The following is a 24,693-nucleotide window of genomic DNA, read 5'->3' as shown; positions in this document are numbered from 1 at the left end:
CCGTGTTGTTACTTAAAACTGTGCTTGTTGTGTGTCAGTTGTTCGTCTCGGAATCGTGTCGTTGTTTAGAGACTATACATAAGTTATACTGATGTTAATGTGTTGCAGTGAGCGAGCCATTTGGTGCAGTCCGTCCGTTGGATAGTTGGACCACCTTGTGTTAATAAGTGATCTTATAGGAGGGAACATCTACTTGATCTTACACACACACACACACACACACACACACACACACACACACACACACACACACACACACACACACACACTTGCCCGCACAATCAGGTTGCATGCACTGCAGGGTGCAAAGACAGTTACAGTTAGTTAGTTAGTTCAGTTTGGGCAGCTTGTAACAAGGAGGCTTCTTTTTCTTTGAATTTGCAGAATATATTTAAAGAGCACTGTTTTGTGATTCCGAGATTGAAAACAACTTGGGCACCAAATGTCTGGACCTATTATTTGACGCTTTGTTACGCTGTTGGTTCAAATAGGTTGCTTTAGTTTCTACAAAAGACAATGAAAGTAAATCATCATTCATGCATGTGTAGCATCCACATGATAGGCAGCAGTCTTACAGACAGTACAGTGTGAGGAGGGGTGCGACTCACTGGGAGTCCTAGTGGGGCAGGGTTTTGTGTCATTAAACACTTATGGACTTAAAAATCCTATTGGTGTCATGAAATCTCTGAATATGATTTCTTGTCTATTAATACAACAAACAGCTTTTTTAATGCCTTTATTGATAGGATAGTAGGTTGACAGGAAATGGGGAGTGACATGCAGCAAAGGCTGTCGGGATCGGGACTCGAACCCACAACACGCTGTCAGGCTACTTTGGAGCCTAGGTGCCCGGACTGCTACGCCAGCGGTCCGGGCCAGAAAGACAGGTTTTGTTGTCAGAAGAAATCTAAACATAACATGGGCATGAAGAGTTTTTGTGCATCAGCTGCTGGGTAGACACACAATAATGCAAATATTTGTGAAGGCATGCATGACAAGTCACTAATGGCATTCAGCCCATTGCTGTAATATAATTCCCAATGCAGACAGTTGAACAATGGACCATGAAGGAGGCGTGTCCTTTATGGTGCTGGAGGTTTTAAAAATGGTGTGTACCTACACTGCAAGGACTTGTAGCTAGGGATGGGACGATAATCGTTATTACCGTTTATCGTGATAAAGAAACGCTCACAATAATCGTATCGCAGAGATTTGAATTTATCGTGAAATTGTCCTCCATCATACACCAGGATGAATTAACTTTTGTTGAGCTGCAAATTCAGTACCACTTAAACCCTCTATACTTGATAAAACTGACCTGTAAAGAGCGCATTTGGTACGCTCTTATTTCACTCTACACAAATCTATTCGCCAAAAATGTCAAATCGGCAATTTTTGGTGAACGTTCCCCCCAGAATAGGGATGCTGGGGGTTAAAGTGGTTACAAAAGGGGACATTTTAAGTTTCAAGCATATTTTGATTATCGTTAATCGTAATTATTTTTGCCACAATAATCGTGACATGTAAGTTTCATATCGTCCCATCCCTACTTGTAGCTGTAGAAGACGTTGCAATTTTGGATCAAGCAAATCATGCCAGTATTTGACTATTGTTGCAAAACTGAAGAGATTGTGTGTTCCTAGTTGAACTGACAACTGTTATGAAAGTGCCAATTACATTTTAAGTTAATGCGAAAGGAGTACACATATTGCATACAGAAAGTTGCAATCCCATCAACATAATTAAAACATGAGAAGAACTGGTGCCTCATACTAATTATTTCACTTGACAACCTGAGCCACCAGTATTTTTGCCTCCAATGCCAGTTTGACCTCAAGGACTCACCCTATGTGGTGTAGCTTCAGAAACAAGCCAGTGGTGCCATGCACAATGCTAATGACTTGGTATTCCAGTCTTCTTCTTCTTAGTTTTGAAGTTAAACTACTGACTAAAACAAAACTATACATTTATTTTGATTGCACTCTTTGTGTTGAAGCCACTATAATAAATTCCTTTAAATTTGGCTAATTTAATAGCTTTCGTTTGTACACAACATTTGTACCTTGTTCATTGGTTTTCCTCTGAGAAGCTGTGGTCAAACTTAACTTATGATACTGCTCTGTAATTTAATTTACACGGGAAGTTTGCAGTGACGTGATGATGTGCCTTTGCACTGAATTGAAAACTGAATTTCCCCTGCAGGACTAATAAGGTAATAAAAAAAGTGATTTATAAAAGGAATGAAATGAAATTGATGCTTATGATGACATTTTTATAACGCCAACCTTCTTGCTCCATTCAGACCCTATTTGGAAGCTCAACTGTGTAGTGCAAGCCATGGTGGAGAAATGTAAATGCTGTCTCACAAAATCATGTGTGTTCCTTCATAACCATAATATTGCTGCTCAAGCTTGGGTAGTTTTTTTGTACCGTATTCCCTATTTGCATTGCCTTGTGTGTGTAACTGCAGCTTATCGCCAGGACCTTTGTGAATTACAGACTAATTTCTGGGACTGCCATGTTTTCCATAATTGCTGCCGGTGCCTGGGCAGAGCTGAAGAGTAGCAGAAATGTTATTAACAGTGGCAGTGGCCATACCTCAGGCTTTCATTTTCCCCCTCATAAAGTCAAAGCCTTTCACTCCTCTTCATCCTCTCTTTCTCATTATCTCTCTCTCTCTCTCTCTCTCTCTCTCCTTCCCTCCCTCCCTCATTTCTTCTCTGCCTAGCTTGTCCTATTACATCAACCCCCAGGTTTCATTAGATCAACACAGAGGTGAAATTTCTCAACACCACTTTCCTCACAGAACTGGCCATGCAGGAATTGCCTATTACATCGCCAGTGGCACTTGTATGCGATTGATAGTTGGTGCTGATGTGTGGGCTGTTGGAATACGTCGGAGTGGTGTGCCCATTTTTTATGCATGCTTATCAGAGGTGGAATCACGGTGGGCTCACAGCAATGACTGATGGCTGAAAAGTGTTAAAAATGTACCCATCTATGGAATAGATCTTTGTTTTAGCTTTTGAAGCATGTCAAGCTGTCAAATGCACGCTGAGATCATTTTCTCTCTCTCCGAGCAGAGAAACTGAGGTAATTGCTTTCGGAAGATAAAGAGAGGAGATACTTTAAGATAGGGCTTTAAGATTGGTGTTGTTCCTCTGATAGTCTTTGTTTTAATGGAAATGAGCCTGTTAGTATTTTTTTTCCTGCAAAAAAAATCCTTGTTATGTTTTTGTCAGTGCACCCTTCACTCAGCCGTGTATGTGTGTGTGTGCTTGTGCAAACATCAAGACTAGTCGGTTGACTTTTATTTTTCGACTTTTAATACCAGCTTTTATTCTGTATACAGCTCAAAGCACGCTCCGCTGTCCCCTTTATCTCTCCTTTTATTCCTCTGTTCTTTCACCCGTCTCCCTCCATCCCTCCCTCCTCCAGGGGACCACAATGCAATCAATGCTAATGAGCCCAGCAAGCCTCCCCGCTCAAATAAAGAGCTAATGAAAGCTGGGGAGACGTTGAAGCCGTGCACACAGGCAACGCAATTACTCCTGGCTGGGATGCCGTGGCCTCACCAGTCTCCCAGTGTCCTTCCATAAATCAACATATTTCACTATCTCGCCACCATCCTCCTCTGCTGCTGAACCTCTCTGTTGCCTCATTTATGCTCCGTCATACGGCTGCGTTTTACCAGACGAAAGTAGCGATCTACAAGCTCACGTTCATGACAAGTTCGCGACTCGTTGTGAGCTTGTAGATCTGCTATTTTTGCTACGTGACACCATCGTATGACGAAGTATAAATCAGACTTGATACGAGCGTGTGTGTGTGTGTGTGTGTGTGTGAGAGAGAGGGAGAGAAAGCACGCAGTGCGTTGACTGCGTTCTGACAAGCAATGCTTTATCATTGGGGAATGTTTCTAATGCCCTGAGCACTGACTAGCTTAACAATAACTGCAAAACGATGGACAAATGAGGAGGGATGGATTGCTGACTGAGGTGCTGTAGAGTTTTGGAGCAACACAGTGCTGCATTTTATTTATTTATTTGACAATTGTTTACGTGAGAGTGGTGCTTTGACCAAATATTTACACAATGAGATTTTTGATAAATAATCATCATCAGTAATGTTGTCTATATCATAACTAAGTGGGTAAAGAAGGAAAATAATGGAACAGCTGGAAAATTCATGCAAGTTTAGAAATGTACAATTCATCCTTTAAAACCAGGAAAAGACAACACACCACGTTATTACGATATACGATCCAGACTCGTATCGCAATCGATATAATTTTGATATATAATGCCCATCCTTAGAGACAAACGAATATAATGTAGTGAACAATTACTCTTCTCTGTTTTCAGTTGTGGGCCCTCTGCTACAGTCCCTTTTGGAGGGGGATTTTGAGGCAGTGCTGTTGAACCCTGAGGTATTGGACCTGCTGGGCGGAGATGGCAGCTGCAGTGATGGAGAGGCCATCGAAGCCTATATGGAGAGACGGGTGCTCGCCTTCTTGGCTGATTGCACAGAGGATGACAAGGACAACAGGTAAGGAAGTATGCTGCATGTTTTTAAATTTAGCCTCCACAAGTATGTAACTGGCCGTAGTGGCTGGTGGAGAAAAGTTCACATACCCAAGTTCACCTGGGCCCAAGAGTTCAAACCTTTTTAATCCCCATCCTAGTGGATCAGATTTAGATTTTGTGTAGTTCAAAACCAAACAACTGAATTGGGATCAATTTGATATCCGATCTGTGATCATAGAATTATCTCGGCAAACATTACGTCAATAAGAATATACGTTTGATTAAACAAATAATATCTTCAACACCCAAAATCCAAATCTGATCCACTCGGATAGGTATTAAAAAGGGGATTGATGCCAATATGGATTAAAGCTGCTTTCCTGCATTCATCTGCGGCTATACTGTGAGCCGTATGCTTTAGATCAGGCTCCTTTGGGAAATAATGGATTCAACTGATAATAGTCATGATGATGATCTATCTCCAGTAAGGGGGCAGAAACAAGAGCTCTGTAACTTGTCACTTGGATTGAGACTGTGATATTGGGTAGCCACTTATATACGTACGAATAGTGACATTCTTGATTTTTTTATTATTATTTTTTTACATCTTTTGAGTTGTTTGAAAAATAATAATAAAAATAATGTAATGTATGTGTATATATGTATAATGACATGCCCAAAAGAGACGGCAGGGTTAATGTGGTTAAACTAACTTAACAAAAAATAAATAATAATCTTTCCCATGCAGAGGGAAATGTGCAATATAGCTGTGAATAGCCAGGAATCACATTGCCAGTCTCCAAAATTGGCTCAATGTAGCACCATAGATGAGGTAGATGAGATGAGGTTACTGACGCCAAAAAGTTTGGCCTGAAAAGTGTACTTTCATTGTGAAGGAGGACTGTTCTCTGGTTGAAAGGATTGGAATGTTCTTGCCCTCATCCCTCTACTGGCTTTATTCCTGCTGTCATGAATTATTAATTTTTAATAAGGACAGCTGAACATCTCCCTTCTCCCTCCCGCGGGGACGATCTCTGAGGGTGAATGTGGATTGCAGCACACATCGCTCGTCCTTTCCTTGCCTCTGTATCGGATCCATGCCCCTCTATTCTATCGCTTTCCATCACTTACTTGTTTTGATGGATAGTCAGCAAGGCGTGTCGGTGGTTATGGCCTGTTCTTAAAGCCCTGTAATTGCCCTTCATATGAGGTGGAAGCGAAAAACAAAGGACCTGCCTCCCCTGTGCTTCCATCTGTCCTCAATCTGAAACCTGAATGGCTGTGTTCCTCTTCTGACTTTGAAAGTGCCTTTGCTGGGCAGATGTTTTAATTTGGTGTTTGCAAAGTTTGGTTTTCTGCTGTTGTACAGTATGCTCTTTCTATTCTTTCTTTTGGCTCTTTTGCTGATAAATTAATAATTTTTGCTTCATTAGAGGTGGGGTTCTATGCATGGCAATGTGTGTTAGTCCGTCCAATACTTTGGTCCCAAACAATATCTCAAAAGCTACATCCTGGATTGTAATGGAATTTATTGTGCACCCTCATGCTACCCAAGTTCACATGGAGCATAAGGAGCAACCTGACCCGGCCGCTAGCCGGGTCTGTTGTAGTCTCTAACTAACCAAGTTTTTGTTTACTTTAAAATGTACATGGTCCCTTTAATATGCTGGTTACGTTTCACACTTTATCCACAGATACTATAGGTTACGGACTTAACCCTGGTTATTTGAGTATTACAAGCGAGATGTCTCGCTTATGGGATAGTGCCCCCTAGTGTGAACACAGAAGCATTTATTAAACACTTCCAGACAATTTATTGGCTGGATCAAGGTCACACCAGACCAGGCCACGACAGCACGGTACCCCCCCCCCCCCCCCCCTTGTGCTATATAAGGGACTGCCGTGGCCCGGCGCTTTATTCAAGATAAGCATTTTCCTTCCTCGCATACCAAGCTAGGAGGGTGTTTCGGCGAGACATCTCGCTCATAATACTCAAATATTCGTGACTGCGTTCGTAACCTATAGTTATTTTTCATATTACTCACTCAATGTCTCGCTTATGGGAGATGTGATAAACTCCCGTGTTGGCCAGAAACTTGCTTGTTGAAAGCATGGAACGGTTGGCATTGAAGCTAAACAGAAAACGGCGATATCCACCGCGGGTAATGGTTAGCTAATTCGGCTCAAAAAGACTTCTCTGAAGTTAAAATGCAGCTTTTTCGCAATGCAGCTAAAATCTCAGAAAGTTGTCTGTAGCGTTCGGTGGTCAAAGTCTCAAAGATACGCTCCTGTGAGTCCTGTCCAAGTGAACTGTTAAACTACTCGACTGCTGCTCAGACTCAGAGATACGCGCTCTGTGAAACATGCAAGAAGAAAATCTTGAATAACGGCTGGGCCACAGCAGTCCCTTATAGCACAAGGGGGGTGGTACCCTGCTGTCGTGTCCTGGTGCGACCTTGATCCAGCCAATAAATTGTCTGATGGTGTATAATAAATGCTTCTGTGATCACGCCAGCCGGGCGCTCTCCCGTAAGCGAGACATTGAGTGAGTAATATGAAAAATAACCCCATTCACACTAGTTCTATAATTATGTAAATACATTAATGAGCTATTGGTTGTCAGTTTGAACGTTGACTTAGTGGAATGTAACATTTTCATTCGACAGTGGCAGGCTGTTACTTTTCTAATAACTTTCATGTAGTGAATCCGCTGCTTTGCCACTCAGTCACTTGTCTCCTCCTCCAGACAGTTGACTATGATGGTTCTGGCGGTTGCCTGCCTCCACCTGTTTGCCCAGAGTAACTGGACGGGTCCTCCTGTCACCATCCATGTTCCTGACCTGCTGCCTCCAGCCCTGCTGTCTTCCTTCTCCCAGGTATGATACTGTACTGTCTCTCCCAGCATTCTGTTCTGCTATGCTATACTGTCGTCTGAATTTGTTAGGGCTGGGCGATTTGGACAAAATCTAATATCACAATATTTTTGACCAAATACCTTGTCTATATTGTGACAATTATATCGTATTGTGATGATAATATCAATTTTCTTTTAACATTTTCAAGGATTTTCCAAAAATAGCACATCATTGTGAGATTTTAGATCGGCTATTTACGTATAAAATAAGGTTGACACAGAGTGCAGTACTTCATGCTGCCTGTCCTGTCTGTGGTGGCGCTATTGAGATAAATGAGGGTGAAGTGGGCAGACTACTACTACTACTATTACTTCTAATTATAAAGTATTCTCTGGTTTACATACAGTACTTGCATACATCCTAACCACTGATATGAGACCAGGATTTAATTTAATTTAATTGTATTCTTATCAAAGCAATAAGAACTGAAATGGGCCAAAGTTCACATAAAACTAATTGGTGATGCTTGTTAAGCACTGCCAGGTTTACATAAAACAAGTTGCTACTCTCATTATTAAGAAAGCATTTTCCCCCTGTAAATTTATTTTACAGGGGGAATTTTATTTTATTTTAATTGGCACAAGATATTTTATTTTATTTTATTTTGCACAGGTTGCAGTCAGTGTTACATTGTTAGGAGGAGGCACTATGCATGCACATTTTGTACATTGTACTAGGGCAGTTCATTATGCACAAAAATCTAATACGATTTCGGAATAAATGCATAATTCCATATTTTTGCCTTTTATGGGTATTCTTTTTATTTTTCAGTCACAGATATTGTGATATATCATTGATTACATTTCATGCAATATATCGAGTATCGCAGATATCGTGCATCGTTATCGTGGGCAAAATAATGCCACAGTTCGTATCTTGAGCTACCCATATTCTCCCACCCCTAGTGAGGAGCTCTGGATCACAGAGGAATTATCTTATCTCTCATTAAAAAAAGATAAACGTGTTTAACATATTATTTCCCTCTTGAGATTAGTTAAAATAATCCACATTTGATCCACACCTTCACCCAAAAATGACTGAGTGTTTCCTGACAGAAATGACTAGCAACATTACTGTCATTAGGAAGCCATTTTCTGACCTAGAGCCTTTTGAGATCTACTATTTGGTGTGTGTGTGTGTGTGTGTGTATGTGTGTGTGTGTGTGTGTGTGTGTGTGCGTACAGTACATGGCCCAGCGCTCATCGCTGCATGACACAGTATGATGAATGTTGTGAACAGGTGACCCCATGGCGCCCTTTGCTCTGGGTAATGAGGTTGTATAGAGTCACCCAAGTGACAGCAGAAATAGGGCGGGGGTGGGTCAGAAAGACATGGTCGAAGAAGAGCACACCGATAATGAACCATCTCTGGGGTCCCAATTATGCAGGGTTGAGGAGATCGCGTCCTCTCAGCATGACGGCGAGCGAAGCCCGATCAGTGTGTTTCACACCACCCTTACGCCAGAGGAGAGGGACGTTTCTGCTGTCTAAGAAATTTCTGCCGAGGCGATGATTTATCGCGGCTGTCACTTAAAGGAGCCCATACTGTAAATGCAGCCCTTCCACAGTACATGTGTGATGGGGTACAGGGGGAGACTGGGGAGATCAACTCCATGTGAGACCGCAAATGTAGCACAGCCATTGTCGCGTCGACGTTAATTCATTTGATGGGTAGAGCACAAGAGAAAAAACAGGATTCTTACTCGAATGAATACTGATGCTGATGAAATGGACTATTAAACAGGATATTTGTGTGAATATTGGTGATTTATCGTGCTGCCAATGAGATTTATATAGCTTCATTACAGCTTTCATGCCACTCTTGATGGAAACTCTTAACCACTCGTTCCAGTTTAAGCCTAGACCAGATAGAAACCCTTTGCCTGAGTCGATCAAAACTTTGCTTTAGATTAAGGGTAGGACCTAATGGTTGATGACAAACTGTCTTCTGGTCCCCGCCACCCCCCAAACGCCAGCCAAACCCACAACCCTCAAGACCTGCCCCAGCCCATAAAAATATGTTTTTGTTTCGGGTTTTTTTGTACTATATTTGACCTGTCACAAGAGACTACCTGGTCCTAATGCTCCGTATCTCTGTCTGCCAGCCCCGGGACCTGACTGACGCACTTCACAAGAGCCTGCTTGTAGACGGGGAGTCGGTGTACAGCCTGGTGGCCAATCCTTTTCTCCTCCTCCTGGCCCGGGTCCTCTTGCACAACTGCTCCGCCAAGATGGACAGCCTCCAGGTAAGACCCCCGCTCTCTCACTTTGTCTCCTCTACTTGCCCCTGATCTCATGCCCTATTCAGAACTTAACCCATTTAGACTTGAGGCCGATTCTACAAATGTCTTCTAAGTCCCAACATTTTTCTGAAAAACGTATATTGCTATATCAGTGGTGCTCAAACCTTTTCACATCAAGGACCAATTATATGTATTCGGCCGCCGACCCGCATCTTAACACATTGTGTGCCAGAGGTTTATTAAAATAGGGTACGTTCAGTGCCTGCATATCTTCCATCCACTTACGTTGATATGTTTCGTGCTGTAGAAGCCCCGACGCGGAAGTGCATGTAAACAAAGCGTGCGTGCGAGACGGCAGAGGGTCCCGACTAACGCCTGGAACAATAATATTTCTAACGCAATCCTCCATTGCAGAGTGATCGCCGATCGAAAACGGCTCACTTCCACCACGTTAAAAAGAATATGAGATATTAACTCATTGAGTGCCAGATTATTTTTTAATTTTTTTACGTTTGGCAATTCTGGCACTCAATTGTACTACCTATGAGTATGTAAAAGAACAAAAACGAATAAACAATAATTATTTCTATATTATGTTGTCCCAGTGCCAGAGTTTTTTTCAAAGTAAAAAAAAAGTGCTTAGGAAGCGAGATACAGCCTTTTTCAGTTATACGTTAAACAAGGAGTGGATGGAGCTGCAAATCTTCAGATAATGATATCTTGGGTTCTGAACATATTTTTCTTTTTTTTTTACTATTTTTTCAAAAACACGTCAAACACGTCATTGGCACGTTGCGCCATAGCGGTAAAATCATGTGAAACACGTTAATGGCACTCAATGAGTTAAGCTTTTAGTCAAGGAGTTAACATTGGAGCGGCCGACCGGCAGGATTTTTGACATGGATCCACACCCGGCCTCTCCTTCTCAGAGACTCCTTGGATGATCCCAAAGTTTCGCCCCAGATGGGCACCACGTATAAAAAAAAAATGGGCCAAAAACGGTCCGGACCGTTTATGGCACATGACGCATGGATTCTCAAAAACGGTCCGGACCGTTTATGGCACTCAATGTGTTAAAATATTTTATTCCAGGGATCCGCAGAAGCAAAAAATTGAGTAAAAGATATATATATTCAAAGATTTGCAAAAATATATCAAATTAAAAAATAGCAGATCTACAAGTTCATAGCGTGGCACAAAGTGAGCTTGTATATCTGCTATTTTTGAATAGCCAACCAATGTGATCTAATTATATTTAGCCTCTTTGCTCTTATTTTTTGTCTTGCACATTGTCAACTGATATCTGTCTACTGAACATTTGACCCTTTGCACTGTGGCATGTTTGTAATGTTGGCACTCTAGGAACTTATTTCATTGGTAGCATTCATTGCAAGACTGAATAACCACTTTCAACCTCGCATCCCTATATTGGGCGCGTCATTATGGGCAAAAATCGTACATAATTTATAAAGTAACAAATGCGCTCGGGCGCCCTATTTCCCAGCATGCTACAGGCTCCAAACTTGGTGGGTGGTCCCACAGACTTACAATTTCATTAAAAAAAATACCACTTCCGGGTTTTCCTTCCTACTTAATACCTTGTAAGCTTAATACCTTAATACCTTGGTTCCATTTGTACACTCTCAGAGTTACAGTCATGCAAGGTTTCATTTGGAACCCCCCTATATCAATCGTTAAAGGGAACCGCTAAGGAATCGGACCGTTAAGAGGGAATCGTTAAGGAACCGGAATCGTTAAAATCCTAAAGGATCCCAATCCTAATCACAGACCCACACAAATCTATGCAAGAGAATGCGTCATCGTGTCCACCACCGCCTCATTTTTTGTTTATTTACGCACAACGGAAAACAAATCAAATTGCTGCCTGCTGCCTCCTTGTCACAGCTAAGATTAGGGTGACCACCCGTCCCGAAATTCGCGGGACAGTCCCGAAATTGGACCCTCTGTCCCGCGTCCCGCACAAGCAGGGCAATGTCCCGAAAATCAAAGTTATGGAAAAAAAAAAAAAAAAAGATTTTTATTTTATAAAAAAAAAAAAAATTCATTACATTTTTAAGTTAACTTGCAATACCCTCTTATATCTAATCCTAACCCTAAAACCAAAGTAAAGAAACCAAAAACTGGAAAAAAAACGAACCCAATCCGCCCAGAACCGCGAAAAAAACGAACCCAATCCGCCCAGAACCGCAAAAAAATTTCGCGCGCGCGCGGGAGTGGTCCGCATGCACGCGCATGCGTCCCGCGATGTCCCGCGAAACGGGTTAATCTGTCCCTCAATGGACCTGTCTGGAGGTGGTCACCCTAGCTAAGATAGTGGTGCGTTGATGAATTCATGCTAATGTGGGTTTCTCAGTTGAATACTAAAGTTGTTTGGGGGAATGGTGAGGCTATGAATTATGATGCGTCCCGCATCAACACAGGCTTGTATGTCGGTGTGTACATCTACTCAGGTCATAGGTGGCCACAGTCGTCAATGTTTTACTAGCCTAATGGGATATATAACTATGTATGTACAGCCGAGGATGTCTACTTGTACAGGCAAGACATTAATATTGAAGTATTGGGTGCTTGTGTGTGATTATGTGTTACCCATTAAAACCCAACAAGCATGACCATTTGAATGGAGTTTTCCACCAGGCACAACAGCCTTTGTCCTGGTGAGTATAGAGGCAGCCCCTCAGCGCTCCACCCAGCCTTTTAAATGCTAATGAGCTATAGGGGGATTAATTGCCAACACCTTTTTCACTGAGCATCAGGGAGTTGGACTGACATGCTCAAGGTCACAGTGTCCTCTGCCATGGCTGCCACCTCTCCTTCCACATCATTATAGCCATCCATCCATCCTTTCTTCCTTCCACCTCTCTTTTCACTCTCACCCATTGCTTAATCTCTACTCTATCGTACGATCATGGCATTTTTGACGAGTGACACACAGTATAAATCTGGCTTAAAGATGGGAGGAGAAGGTTGAAGCATCTGTTTTAGCTGGTGTTTATGTATGCTGAAAGGGTTCTGTGCTCGCATTATGTATGCATGTGCATTTTAATGCACGGGAACGTGCATGTATGTGTGCGTGTGTATGCGTTAGAGACCATTTATTCTTTGAGGCAGACAATTAAGGCGCAATATGGATGGATACACGGACCCGGCGAACGGGTCATGTTGCATTGCAAATGAGGCGAGAGAGATGCTCCACGATACGCAAATAAGCATTTTACACGGTTCACTGACACTCTCTGAACACTGAACGAGTAAGGCAGTAGGGTTGACAGTGTTTGGGGTGGTATGAGGGGGGCGGGGGGGGGGGCTTACATGGCTGCTACAGTAGCTGTTCTTTATGTCCCTGCCTCTTTGCGTTGCAGTCAGATGTAGGCTGAAAACCCTAGAGGTAGGGGAGACAAGATGAAGGGTGGTATTCGAACCAAGGTTCTTGCACTCACTAAGCCCAATATGGCTTAGCCAACACGCACCCAGGGAGTTGGCTATTTTTAAGGCTTGGCCAGCTCTTAGAATCAACTTAGTGTGCCGTGTACAGTGTCTCAAAGCCCACTTGTTATTCATGTACGACCACCTATGCATTGTGACATGTATGTATGTACTGTACTTTTTGAATGATCCTGTCATTAACATGGATGTATTGTTGGTGGTCACATCTCATTCTTTAGTTGTCCCCTTACTTACCCAAACCCTTGCTTATTGTGACTATTTTGTATCTTCTTGTTGTTTATTGTTTTATTTTGTGTCTGTAGCTGCTGCCCTGGTGGACCTTACGCTACGTTAAACTTCACCAACAGATCTTGGAGGCCCTCTCTCAACAGCTTCTCGATCTGGCCCAAAGCAGCGTGGAGAAAGGTTGGTGGAGCAATAGACATAAAGGCATGAAGTTTAGCTTTGTTGTATTGCAAAAAAAAAATACATTGATAATGTGTTACTTGATTGCAATTTTAGGGAGTTCTTAAGAAAAATATGTTTTAATAACATTTTAGTTAGCTTTAAAAAACAATCTTATATAATATCAAAGTGGGTAAAGGCCTAAACAACTTGAACTGTCAGGTAAGTTCAGAAACAGTTGACTGTAATGCAGCCTTAAAACCAGGAAAAGACAACACATACTGTATGCCATATCATGATTATTGATATAATATTGACACACGCATCAAACATCAAATATCTTAAATGGTACATTTTTCAAAAAGAGCAGAGGGCTGATGCTGCGCCTACGAATTGTTGCATTGGTTCAGATGAAACTAAGCTGAAAATGTCCTTTAGCACCTCACTTTTTTGTCAAACATTTTTATGATTATGTTAAAGGTAGGGTAAGTGATGTTTTTTGTTATTATTATAATTTTTTGTTAAAAAGGTTAAAGTACTAAAATTGCTACAGAGCGTTTGTTCGGTCACAGGGGTCTCTCCAGCTCTTTAGTAAACAGAATATAGTACATTTTCAGGTAGGTGACAACATTTAAGCCAATCAGGAGAGTGCACTGAAAATGCATTTTCTGTTTAATAAAGAGCTGGAGAGACATGAGAGACTCCTTTTACTGAACAAACACTCTATAGCAATGAGTACTATCAGAATATAGAGCTATTTAACACTTATTTTAGCCAAAGTAAATCACTTACCCTACCTTTAATTAACTAAGAGAAGACTCATCTATAATCACCTTCTTGTTGCTATTTGTAACATAAATGTATTACTTGGTGAGCTACGTTTGTGAAGAACCTTGAAATTATTGTCTTTAATGTTTTGCTTGCGTTTCCGATAAACATCTGGTTATCACATTGCAGGGAAAATAACTAATTTAAGCAGAATGCTTACTGGCACTGAGATAGACAGGTATCTGCTGGAGGCCACCACTGTCAGTTACTTACAGCATATTGTGAGGTGCAGGAAGAACAGCTGGAAATTGTGCTGGGAAACATCAAATGTACAGTATGTATGTAAAACAGGAAGTGAATTAGACAAGACACCTCCCTGCTACTAGGCAGTTTGGCCAGGTGTGTTGGAGCCAGGCCTACTGTAGTGAGGAAAAAGTTGACAAGTTCAAATGCAGATCCTGTGCATATTACATTTTAAAGTACCATTGTGCCACAATACCTTATACCTTACCACCCACTTCAGATGTGTTACTTTAGTCTTCACTGTTACCACTTTGTATGCTACGGTAAATTTTGTTTAGCCGGAGTGCTACACAAAGCTGCTGAGTTGTAGCTTCCTGTTTAAGCAAAGTAGTGACATGTGTTCAGTTAGCCCTTATGGTCCTAATAGAACACAAATGGATGCTTTAACTCACGTGTGAGCCTCAAACCTTTGGGTTTCTTTGTACGTGCAGGAAATGTACGTACGTGTGTGCAAACGGTGCATGTTCGTTGTCAGACGTGTTCAGGATGGATGGGACTTATAAGGGCCTTGTTGCTGTGTCGGCACGTTGGCACCTGAAGTGGTTATTCCTGGTAAATTGGAGTCCTCTTTCATTTGAGGAACAGCAGGCTGTGTGCATTTTAAAACAGATGGGGGGGCTTTTAATTTCCCCAACACTCTCCCACGTAGAAGGAGTCCACTTAAGGAAAAGCCACCTCTAAGCACTATTGTATTCCCTTTATCTTTATGAAGCACAGACAGGGTCGAATGAGCCGCGTGATGGGGCCCCCACCAGTACAGTATAGACACAGATACACCACTGGTCATCAGCACATAAAGAACCACATGGAGACTCACTAAACAGTTATTATACCGTGTCCTAGTGGCTCAGAGGGCTCCTGTATGCTAACAGTATTGTCATTTGATGCCAGTATGCTGTCATTACTTCCTGGCCAAGTACAACTAGATGAAATAACACTTAGAAACAGTATTCACTGCATGTCTGAACTGAGAGGCAAAATACTGAAATGGCTGCAGAGATAATATTCTTATTAGATAAAAGCATGCTCATTGTCTCCGCCGGAGGCGGAGAGTATGTTTTCGCTTCGTCCCGCTGTGTGTTCACCTCCCTCCTAGCCAAGCTAACATTGGTCAAGCTCCACGTGACACGTGTCAATATGTTGACACCAATGCCTTTGATTGGCTAGAGGGACGCATGACGAAATAAAATCCTATAAATAGGTGTGTCACTTCAAAAAGTCGTTTATGTTTTTGAAGTGAGGTAAGACAGGATCAATCAGTCTTGATTGGAACAGTACCTTCCAGTACAAATCACCCGTCCGTGCGTGTGTGTGTCCCTCTGAGAACACAAGTCTCTGCTGGCGGAGACTTGTGCTCCGAGGAGCACATTTTCTAGTTATAAATGTGTCTTTTTTTTCCCCTTCATTTTATTTTCCATCTTACCCATGATATTGTTGTTGTTGTTCCATCGTCTACTCTGGAAATGAACACTATTAAAGGGTGATTTCTACATAGTTGAGCACCGATGCCGTGCAGCAAAAATAGCCAATTTACAAGCTTACAGCACGTCGCGCAGCAGCACGTTTGTGAGCTTGTAAATCGGCTATTTTTGGTATAGTATAAATCAGGCATTACGGGTAATATGAGCTTGCAGCCTAGTAGAGAATTGGAAAGATTAGCGAAGGTGTTCTGAGAGCCAGCATGCCAGATGGGTTGACCACCTGAAGTGAGCAGAATTCCTTTCTCTTCCAATTGTCTCAAACCAAGAGAGACAGGTGTTCTCGCTGAGACTGAGCCATTTTTTCCACTGACAATGCTGTTCTGTCTTTCCTGCCCATCACCATCTACGCTCCATTTGACCCGGGCTTCCCACGACCTGCCCATTTATTATTCCTCTCATTCCCTTTACCAGCTGAACTCCATTCCTCAGTAATCCTAATCACTTTAGAGGGATTTGGAGCTCAAGCCAATATAAAATTGCAATGTTCTGTTGAACCACGGCATTCACTCCAATTTTGATATACTAGCCTATTCTCCTTAGTAGTATCCTTAATGGGGCACATCATTACACCCTAATGGCCACTGGGGGAATAGTTGGCGCTGTTGCGCACATTTCTATTTATATTAATCTATATATATATATCTATTAATATATACATAAAAATAGCCTTTCTATTAATAACATCATTATAAATAGATTTAATCCGAATAGGTATATTTAGAATTTAATTATTTAATTCGTTCATTAATTAATGCATTCTTAAATCCTCTCTTTTTCAATCTAATTCTCTTTTTTCTCTTTTTTCTCAATCGCTCTCTCGGTCATTTTGTTGCAGTCACTGTTAATCATGGGTCTGGGGGGTGGGGAGCCAATGGCCCATGTATTCTCTATGTGTGACAAGTTCCCACGCTAGCATATCCTAAACAGCTGTCAATTCATTTCACTATCTCTCTCTTTCTATCTATCTATCTATCTATCTATCTATCTATCTACCGGGGCCTATGGCCCCTTATACTGTAGATCTGTAATTCTATGTGTGCGACACCTTCGTATGGGTGATCCATGATTGCGTGATGATCATAGAGTGAACCCCTCCGTTCTTATGACAGCTACTGGATGTAGGGGATCGTAATTAATCTCTGGGCTGGATAATGGACATCAGGGGTACTGCAGAATTTAAATCATTAGGGGATAAATACAAAATATAATGATATGGGGACTAAATGGTCATCAGTGGTACTGCAGGCATGCATATGTCTATCAGAATTTACCATACTACCATACATACTTCACTTGTCATATCATAGGTTTATTTTTTTACTATTCTACTATTCTAAACTATTTAAGAACATTAAGAACATTAATAACATTAAAACAACTGCCGTAGCGATGAGCGTGATTAAAGTTGGAGTCTGACTGATCCCCGCCACAGGGGGATTCTAAGCACAGGACTCAAGGTGAGATAATTGGAAGAGAGGATACGGTTAGACACTATGCGCAAACATTATACCCCATGGTTTTAAAAATAATATACCAAAATTTACCACATTATCACTCTTCTAATGTTTTGTTACGTTAGATAAAACCTTAATGGGACACCATGCATTATCCTAAACAATATATTTGTTTTCAAAACTAACTTATTAAGCCCAAACATGCCCAAAGTTCACAATTGCATGCTGGGTGATTATATCCAACCAATGGTTGGAAGTACCTAGGAACATGGTCTGTGGTTCCTCTGACAGAGACATTTTCACACCTGATGTGTTTTTGGAGCATTGTTCTCTCAGAGGCCCACAGCGGCAAACAGGGAGACAGTGTATTTGATTTAATCATTAACTCTATGTAACACATTTCATGAACACATTTCATGAAACCTATGTTATAATGGTTATAATTATACAAAAATGTAAAAATTATATGAAAATAGCAAATCTACAAGCTCAATGAGACAAGGGTTTTTGTAATAAAAACTATGAAAGGGGGATACCATTATCCCCCTCCCTCCCTCCATCGGGTTTTTCACACCTGTCATCTCTCAGCAGTTTTCACAGCATTCAATTCAATGGGCTTATTGGCATGAGAAAACATACGTTTACATTGCCAAAGTAGAAAAGCTGTATGCCTGGGTGTACATGTGTACAAGGATTCATGTGTGTATGCTTGTGAGTTGTGACTCTGTGTGTCTCTCCAGTTCAATACTGGACAGATACTTTATATCCAGTATCTGAGGTAGTTAGACTAAACAAATAGATCTGGGTTATAGCCCTGAGGATGCAGCTGGCTTGTGCCTACGTGTGATTTGTTACTTTCCCCGGGGTCTGTGAGCCAGGGAATCAATATTTGATGAGGGGGATAGGGTTAGGGTTAGGGTTAGGGTTAAGGTTGATCAAAAAATAACAATTCTTTAATGAAGTAATGTAGACTGGACTTTATTACTTTATGACCTACAGCTGGTGTTTTGTCAATGTATTTTGAGCTCAAGTGGTGTTAGTAAAGACAGAAATAATATTTTATGGTCCACAGGTCCGGGGCCTATGGCCCATGTATTCTCTATGTGTGACAAGTTCCCACGCTAGCATCTATCTATCTATCTATCTATCTATCTATCTATCTATCTATCTATCTATCTATCTATCTATCTATCTATCTATCTATCTAGCTAGCTAGCTAGCTATCTATCTATCTATCTATCTATCTATCTATCTACCTATCTAGCTATCTAGCTATCTGTCTATCTGTCTATCCTTCTATCTGTCTGTCCTTCTATCTGTCTGTCTGTCTGTCTGTCCTTCTATCTGTCTGTCTGTCTGTCTGTCTATCTGTCTGTCTGTCTATCTGTCTGTCTGTCTTGTCTGTCTGTCTGTCTGTCTGTCTGTCTATCTGTCTGTCTGTCTGTTTGATCTAGTTATATGGCTATCAAGTATATTTACTCAAGTACTGTACCTACGTACAGTTTTGAGGGGTTTTTACACTGTATTTCCATACAAATGTTGTACAATTTGTACCCCCCAAATCCTCATAACAACTTTAAACTGTTATACCGTTATTATAAACACATAGATACATTAAAATCATTTTTGAACACTAATGCCAGCTTGTAAAAGATATTCTGTTCAGACCCAATTCTCCCCCATTATATAGTACGTTTTCTATGTCAATTTGAACATGTTTTTGTTCATTATGGGGGACATCTAGCATAACTTTAATTCTAACATTACTTTAACTTTCACATGACTGAACTCTAACAATACCCATGTGATTCCAGGGTGATGAAAAAATAAAACAGGGTGCTCTAATACCTACCATTCGGGGTGTCATACCAGGTGTTAGCTGTACATTTCTATTGCCATGATATAATGTGCAGATAGGGGTGCCAAATAGTATGATATGAAATGCTGGTGATCAAATTCCCCTTCCCTTAATGGTTTAGACAAATGTTATAGTGGAGCTGTAGGTATTGTAGAGCTGATCCATCTAGTGATTTCTTTTACAAAACTATAATTATTTGAGTTTGAGAGAGAGTGTAGATAGAGCGGAGTGTACACCACTATAGCATTATTGAAAACACTTGGTTATTTGAAAAATAACCTTTTAGAAAATAATGTACTTACGACTTCTGGTGACTAGTAGTTTTCGTCCCCGGCCTATGATGAATGCACTTATTGTAAGGGTATTGTAATGTAATGTCTAAGAATGATTTCACTAGGTATGGCTAACCCCCAGGTTTCATCTTATTTCTGAGGTGTTTGGGGCTTAATAAATTAGATTAGATTAGATTCCTAATTGTATGGCCATGGTAAGCAAAGCAAAGCAAAGCAAAGCAAAGCAAAGTTTGTTGTTTACCCAGGGTGTTGGACTAAGTTAACACTTATTTACAGCCAGGCCCTGCATGGAAGCCTTGTTCAAGGGCTATTCAGCGGTGATTCATGATTGATGTGATGAATTGGGGAATCGAACTAGGGATCTTCCGGTATCAAGGCCGCCCCTCTAACCACTAGGCCACCGCTGCCGCTTACGGTTTTCCAGTTCACTCTACCCTACCCAAAAACAAAATACACGATGCCATGACTAAACCATAACAAAACAATGTCAATACTACTGTACATTGCCAGACCAGCTACACGTTTTGCAGAACACAGCTTTACATCCCCAGTACACCATCAAAAACAAATCAACCACACAAAATGTCCCAATATCAAATTCAACTATCTGAACATTCTCCACGAAAATGTATAACACCATCACCACTGTACAATATCAATACGTCTACACAAAACAAAAATTTTACGTAGGGAAAAAAATACCGCACACAAATACTGCATCGGTGTAAATCTCTGACAAAAAATAAATAAAACTATTGACAACAACAACACAGTATGTTAGTAAAATGCCCTTAACCCTCTCGCCTCTCACCCATCCCCCTCAATCTTTCCTCTTTCCTCTCCTCTCTCCAATCCTCTGTCAATCTTTCTCCTCTCTCACCCCTTCACACATAATCTATCTCACCTCTCGCTGACATTATCTTCTCACATAATTTCTCTATTTTCTAAGTCATAACATGTACACTCGTACCTGTCAAAATACTTCAAAAACGTACTGATCATGTCCACACCAGATTTGGCACAAACAAAGGGTTTGAACTCGTTCTCATGCTATGCAACAAAAATTTGGAAAACCCTACCAGAAGGAGTAAAGGAGTGTAAAACCCTTCTCTCACACATTCCCCCCGCAATCTTTCCTCTTTTCCTCTCTTCTCTAACACCAGATCATCCCCATGTATACAGTATTATATACCTATGAACCAATATTTAAGATACATGTAAGATGTTTCTGCTCTAACAGACTTCTAAGTGTTAGGACTGTTTTTTAGTTCAATATTGATATTGAACTAAGAAGATGAAAATTGTTAATAAAAGATATACCTTATTCTAAAACAGAAAACTATTTGTCTATAGTGTTTTTATATCCGTGTATATATTGTAAGTAGTATCTACTAAGAAGATAATAAGATTATAGAATATATAGAATATATATATACAGAATCTAAAGAGTTTAATTCAGGGGATGTGGGGGGTGTCATAGATCTTACTAGGGCACCATTTGGCCATTCAACAAATGGTCTAGGTGTCGCATGTAAAGCATAGCCTATTTAAACCGGTTCTATGGTAGTTTTAAATCTACCTCTATTATCAGAACAACGAAACAGAAACGACTGAAGGTGTACATCCACTCAACTTCAATTTATCATGGATGTTTTGGCCCCAGGACAAACTATGTATCCTACGGATATGAGCGATGACCAGTTATACAGTAATGCCGTGGATTTGTATGACATGGATAAGCTTAACGGTCTAATCCTCACGGACGAAGAGCAGTTGAATTACATAGAGCCTCTATTGATGTGGTCTACTACAGTTTCTGAAGACGAGGAGGACGAAGAAGAGGAGGCGACGGAGAGATTCTTTGATGAACTTTCCAAATATCAAAATTATCTTGAATATTGTGAATCTTGTAAATATGTGGGCGATGATGATTTATATTTCAACACGGACTATGAATATTTCAACACGGACTGGCTGGTGGATCATTGGGACTATATCTGCTTCAATCCCACCGATGTCTCAATAGATGAAGATTGATCTAACTAACTAACTGCACTGTCTCTCACCATACATATGTGTCGATGACATGAAATTTGTCCCTGAGCAAAAGACTCTGGATACAAGACATTGGATACAAGATGTTTTTTTTTTTTTTTTTTTTTTTTTTTTGTGTGTAACTAATACTAGTGTGTACACTGATGTTTGTATTCTTCTGAACACTTTGTGAAATAAAATGTCCAATAATTGTCAATTCAAAATGATCAATCAATCAAAATCATGATGGATAACATACATGTGACAATAATAATAAATTCACTTTATAATCACGTCAATTCACTGTATTACTTAAGAATCTAAATCACTTTATAATCCAATATATATCCTAAAAGTTAACTAACAAAACCCCAGCTAACTAACCTACGTCACAGTGGGGGCTGGACCTAGAAGAGTATATAATGTGGTCTCAAAGTCTTATAGACGGAAGTGACTTATAGAACCTGAGAGGAAAAATATAGCATTGATAGTATAGACTGAAGTGACTTAGAGAACTTGACTTGATTGTCCAGAGTGTACAGGAAATATAGCATTGCTGTCATTGATAGTATTGCCTGACTTAGAGAACCTGACTTGGTTGTCCAAAAGTAGACTTAGCAGTCGCTATGACCGATGCACCATGTAAGTATTTTATTTTCTCATTTCAAATATTATCTTTTTAAAATTGCAAAAACATAAATAAATAAATAAATTCTCTCTCTTATGTTCCGCTGGCATCTACACTACAGGGGACACTAATCATCCCATGAATCTATGGGGTCAGAACCGTGCAATCGATACCATGAATCTACCTGGTGAAATGCATCCTGCCTTAAAAGATGTTCCTATGAAATTATGGACAACTCATAAATACGATGTGGGTCTTATGGAAGGTGCCACCCCGATATCTGTTGGTCCTATGTGGGACTGGGAATACAGATCTGTCAGACCCGATAAGAGACAATATCTACTACAGGGTGAGACTGAGGAGGAAATGACTACCATTATTGACCAACTCTTGAAGGATGAAATAATTTTACCTGTCCTACCTTCTAAATGTAATATGCCATTATTACCCACTACCACTGGATCATGGCATGTTCACGATACACGACCGATATATGAGAACACGCTTGCACGTATACCTTTAGAACCTAACCCTGGAACAATATGGAGTGCTATTCCTAGTGAATCATTATGGTTTAGTGTTATTGTATTAGCAAATGCTTTTTTCTCTATCACTATTGATCCGTCATCGGAATATTGTTTCACTTTTACTTATAAAGGGGAGATGTACCAATGGACTAGAGGTCCCCCAGATTATATCGAAACTCTACCAATCTTGTCAGATGCATTGCAGAAGAATCTGTCTGGGTTTGTATTTTTACAATCTTCAACCTTGGTACAATATATAGACCGTTTATTGGTGTGTGCCATATCTAAAGAGGCCTGTGTTTCAGATACAAATGCTCTATTGAAGTATTTGGCATTACAGGGGCATAAAGTCACCATGTGTCCAAAACTCCAATTAGTAAAACAAAAAGTGTGTTTTTTAGGACGGGTGATCTCGCAAAATAACATGGAAATTGGTATTGGTAGGATACAGGCCATTTTGTCATCTCCAAAACCTCTAACTAAGACATTACTTCTTAGTTTTTTATGGGATACCGGATTCTGTAGAGAATGGATACGTGAGTATGCAGAATTAACTCAATCATTGTCTGACATTGTTAGGACAGGATCAGTTACAAATGAACTAGTGACTTGGACCCATGAGGCTAGTAATTCGTTCGAAAAATTAAAAACTGCTGTACGTATGGCCCCCGGACTAAGCATTCCAGATATGACTAAAGAGTTTACTTTGCTAGTTGATGTGAACAAGGAGTTTTATAACGGCACATTATTGCAACAATATGACGGTAGACTAAAACCGGTCACATACTATTCTTATCAGTTTTCATATATGGTGAGAGGTGTTTCGCTGTGTGAGCGTATAGTAGAGGCTACCTTGGATCTTGTTAGTACGGTCAAGCTCTCATCACCCCTAAAACACAGTCCATTGACTGTTTTGGTCCATGAGGCAGCCCAAACCCTCTTCTCTAGTCCTCTGAGGGATCATTATTTTCTGAATTTGCCACAAGTTACTTTAAAAAGATGTAATGAGTATTTGTCACAAGATGAATGCACTACCTGTTTTTCCAAAATGTCTGTATGATTCTGTGTCAATGTTGAATGCACTACCTGTTTTTTCCAAAATGTCTGTATGATTCTGTGTCAATGTTCAAATAACCAACATAATAAAAGAATAAAACAACTTTTTATTGCAACTTTTTATTATGATGATGTTCATACAGTATGTTCACACACTCCAAAATGTGATGAGATCAGTCATCGAGTCATTTTTATCCTTGTCATAATAAGTAGGCCTATTATAGGCTTCTTGGATATTTTCTGAAATATCATCAGCGTCTTTCAATTCATGAATAAAGGCTTCACAGACCCCTTGCACTCTGGATGCTGTAGCAACAATTCCTTGAGATTCCAACACACTCATGATTCCTGGGATAAATTTGACATTCCACAGTCTTTTCACTATGTCTTTAAAATGGTTGTAGACATAATATCTGGGTAGTGTACCAAGACATTGGTGTTCAAGTTGACTAGGGTGATCAACTTGACAACCGTAACAGTCATCCTTCATCTGATCAATTATCGTGACATCCAACAGCCTGACGACGCATGTTTTTATAATATCCAGAAAGACCGTTCCACACAGTCCGTCCGGTTGATCCAGGGACAGGGGTGATTCCACTGGAGAGGGTGGCAGAAACTCTGGCGATGAGCAAGGGGTGAAGTATAACATCGGTGATGATGGCGGCGATGGACCGTGGCACGCCATGGCATATTCATCGCCCCAGGGGTCATCCGTGGGATCGTATGGTTGTGAGGGTAGCAGAAACTCTGGCG

General features: G+C 40.6%; 1 protein-coding gene across 2 annotated transcripts in view; it reads left to right on the top strand.

Moving 5' to 3' along the window:
• ttc27 (tetratricopeptide repeat domain 27) overlaps nt 1-24,693 on the top strand; it is a 172,286-nt gene that overhangs the window by 942 nt on the left and 146,651 nt on the right. The window contains exons 2-5 of one of the 2 annotated variants that reach the window (XM_080448616.1): nt 4,365-4,548; nt 7,273-7,402; nt 9,546-9,686; nt 13,454-13,556. In XM_080448616.1, coding sequence (XP_080304742.1) covers nt 4,365-4,548; nt 7,273-7,402; nt 9,546-9,686; nt 13,454-13,556 — 558 coding nt within the window. The remainder of the gene's footprint in view (nt 1-4,364; nt 4,549-7,272; nt 7,403-9,545; nt 9,687-13,453; nt 13,557-24,693) is intronic. The other variant, XM_080448617.1, reaches the window with a different exon arrangement.

Source organism: Gymnoscopelus braueri (genome assembly GCF_963280865.1).
Source record: "Gymnoscopelus braueri genome assembly, chromosome: 14".
NCBI classification, from domain to species: domain Eukaryota; kingdom Metazoa; phylum Chordata; class Actinopteri; order Myctophiformes; family Myctophidae; genus Gymnoscopelus; species Gymnoscopelus braueri.
The sequence above is the reverse complement of the archived record's forward strand: the minus strand, read 5'-3'. Positions and strand labels throughout refer to the sequence as shown.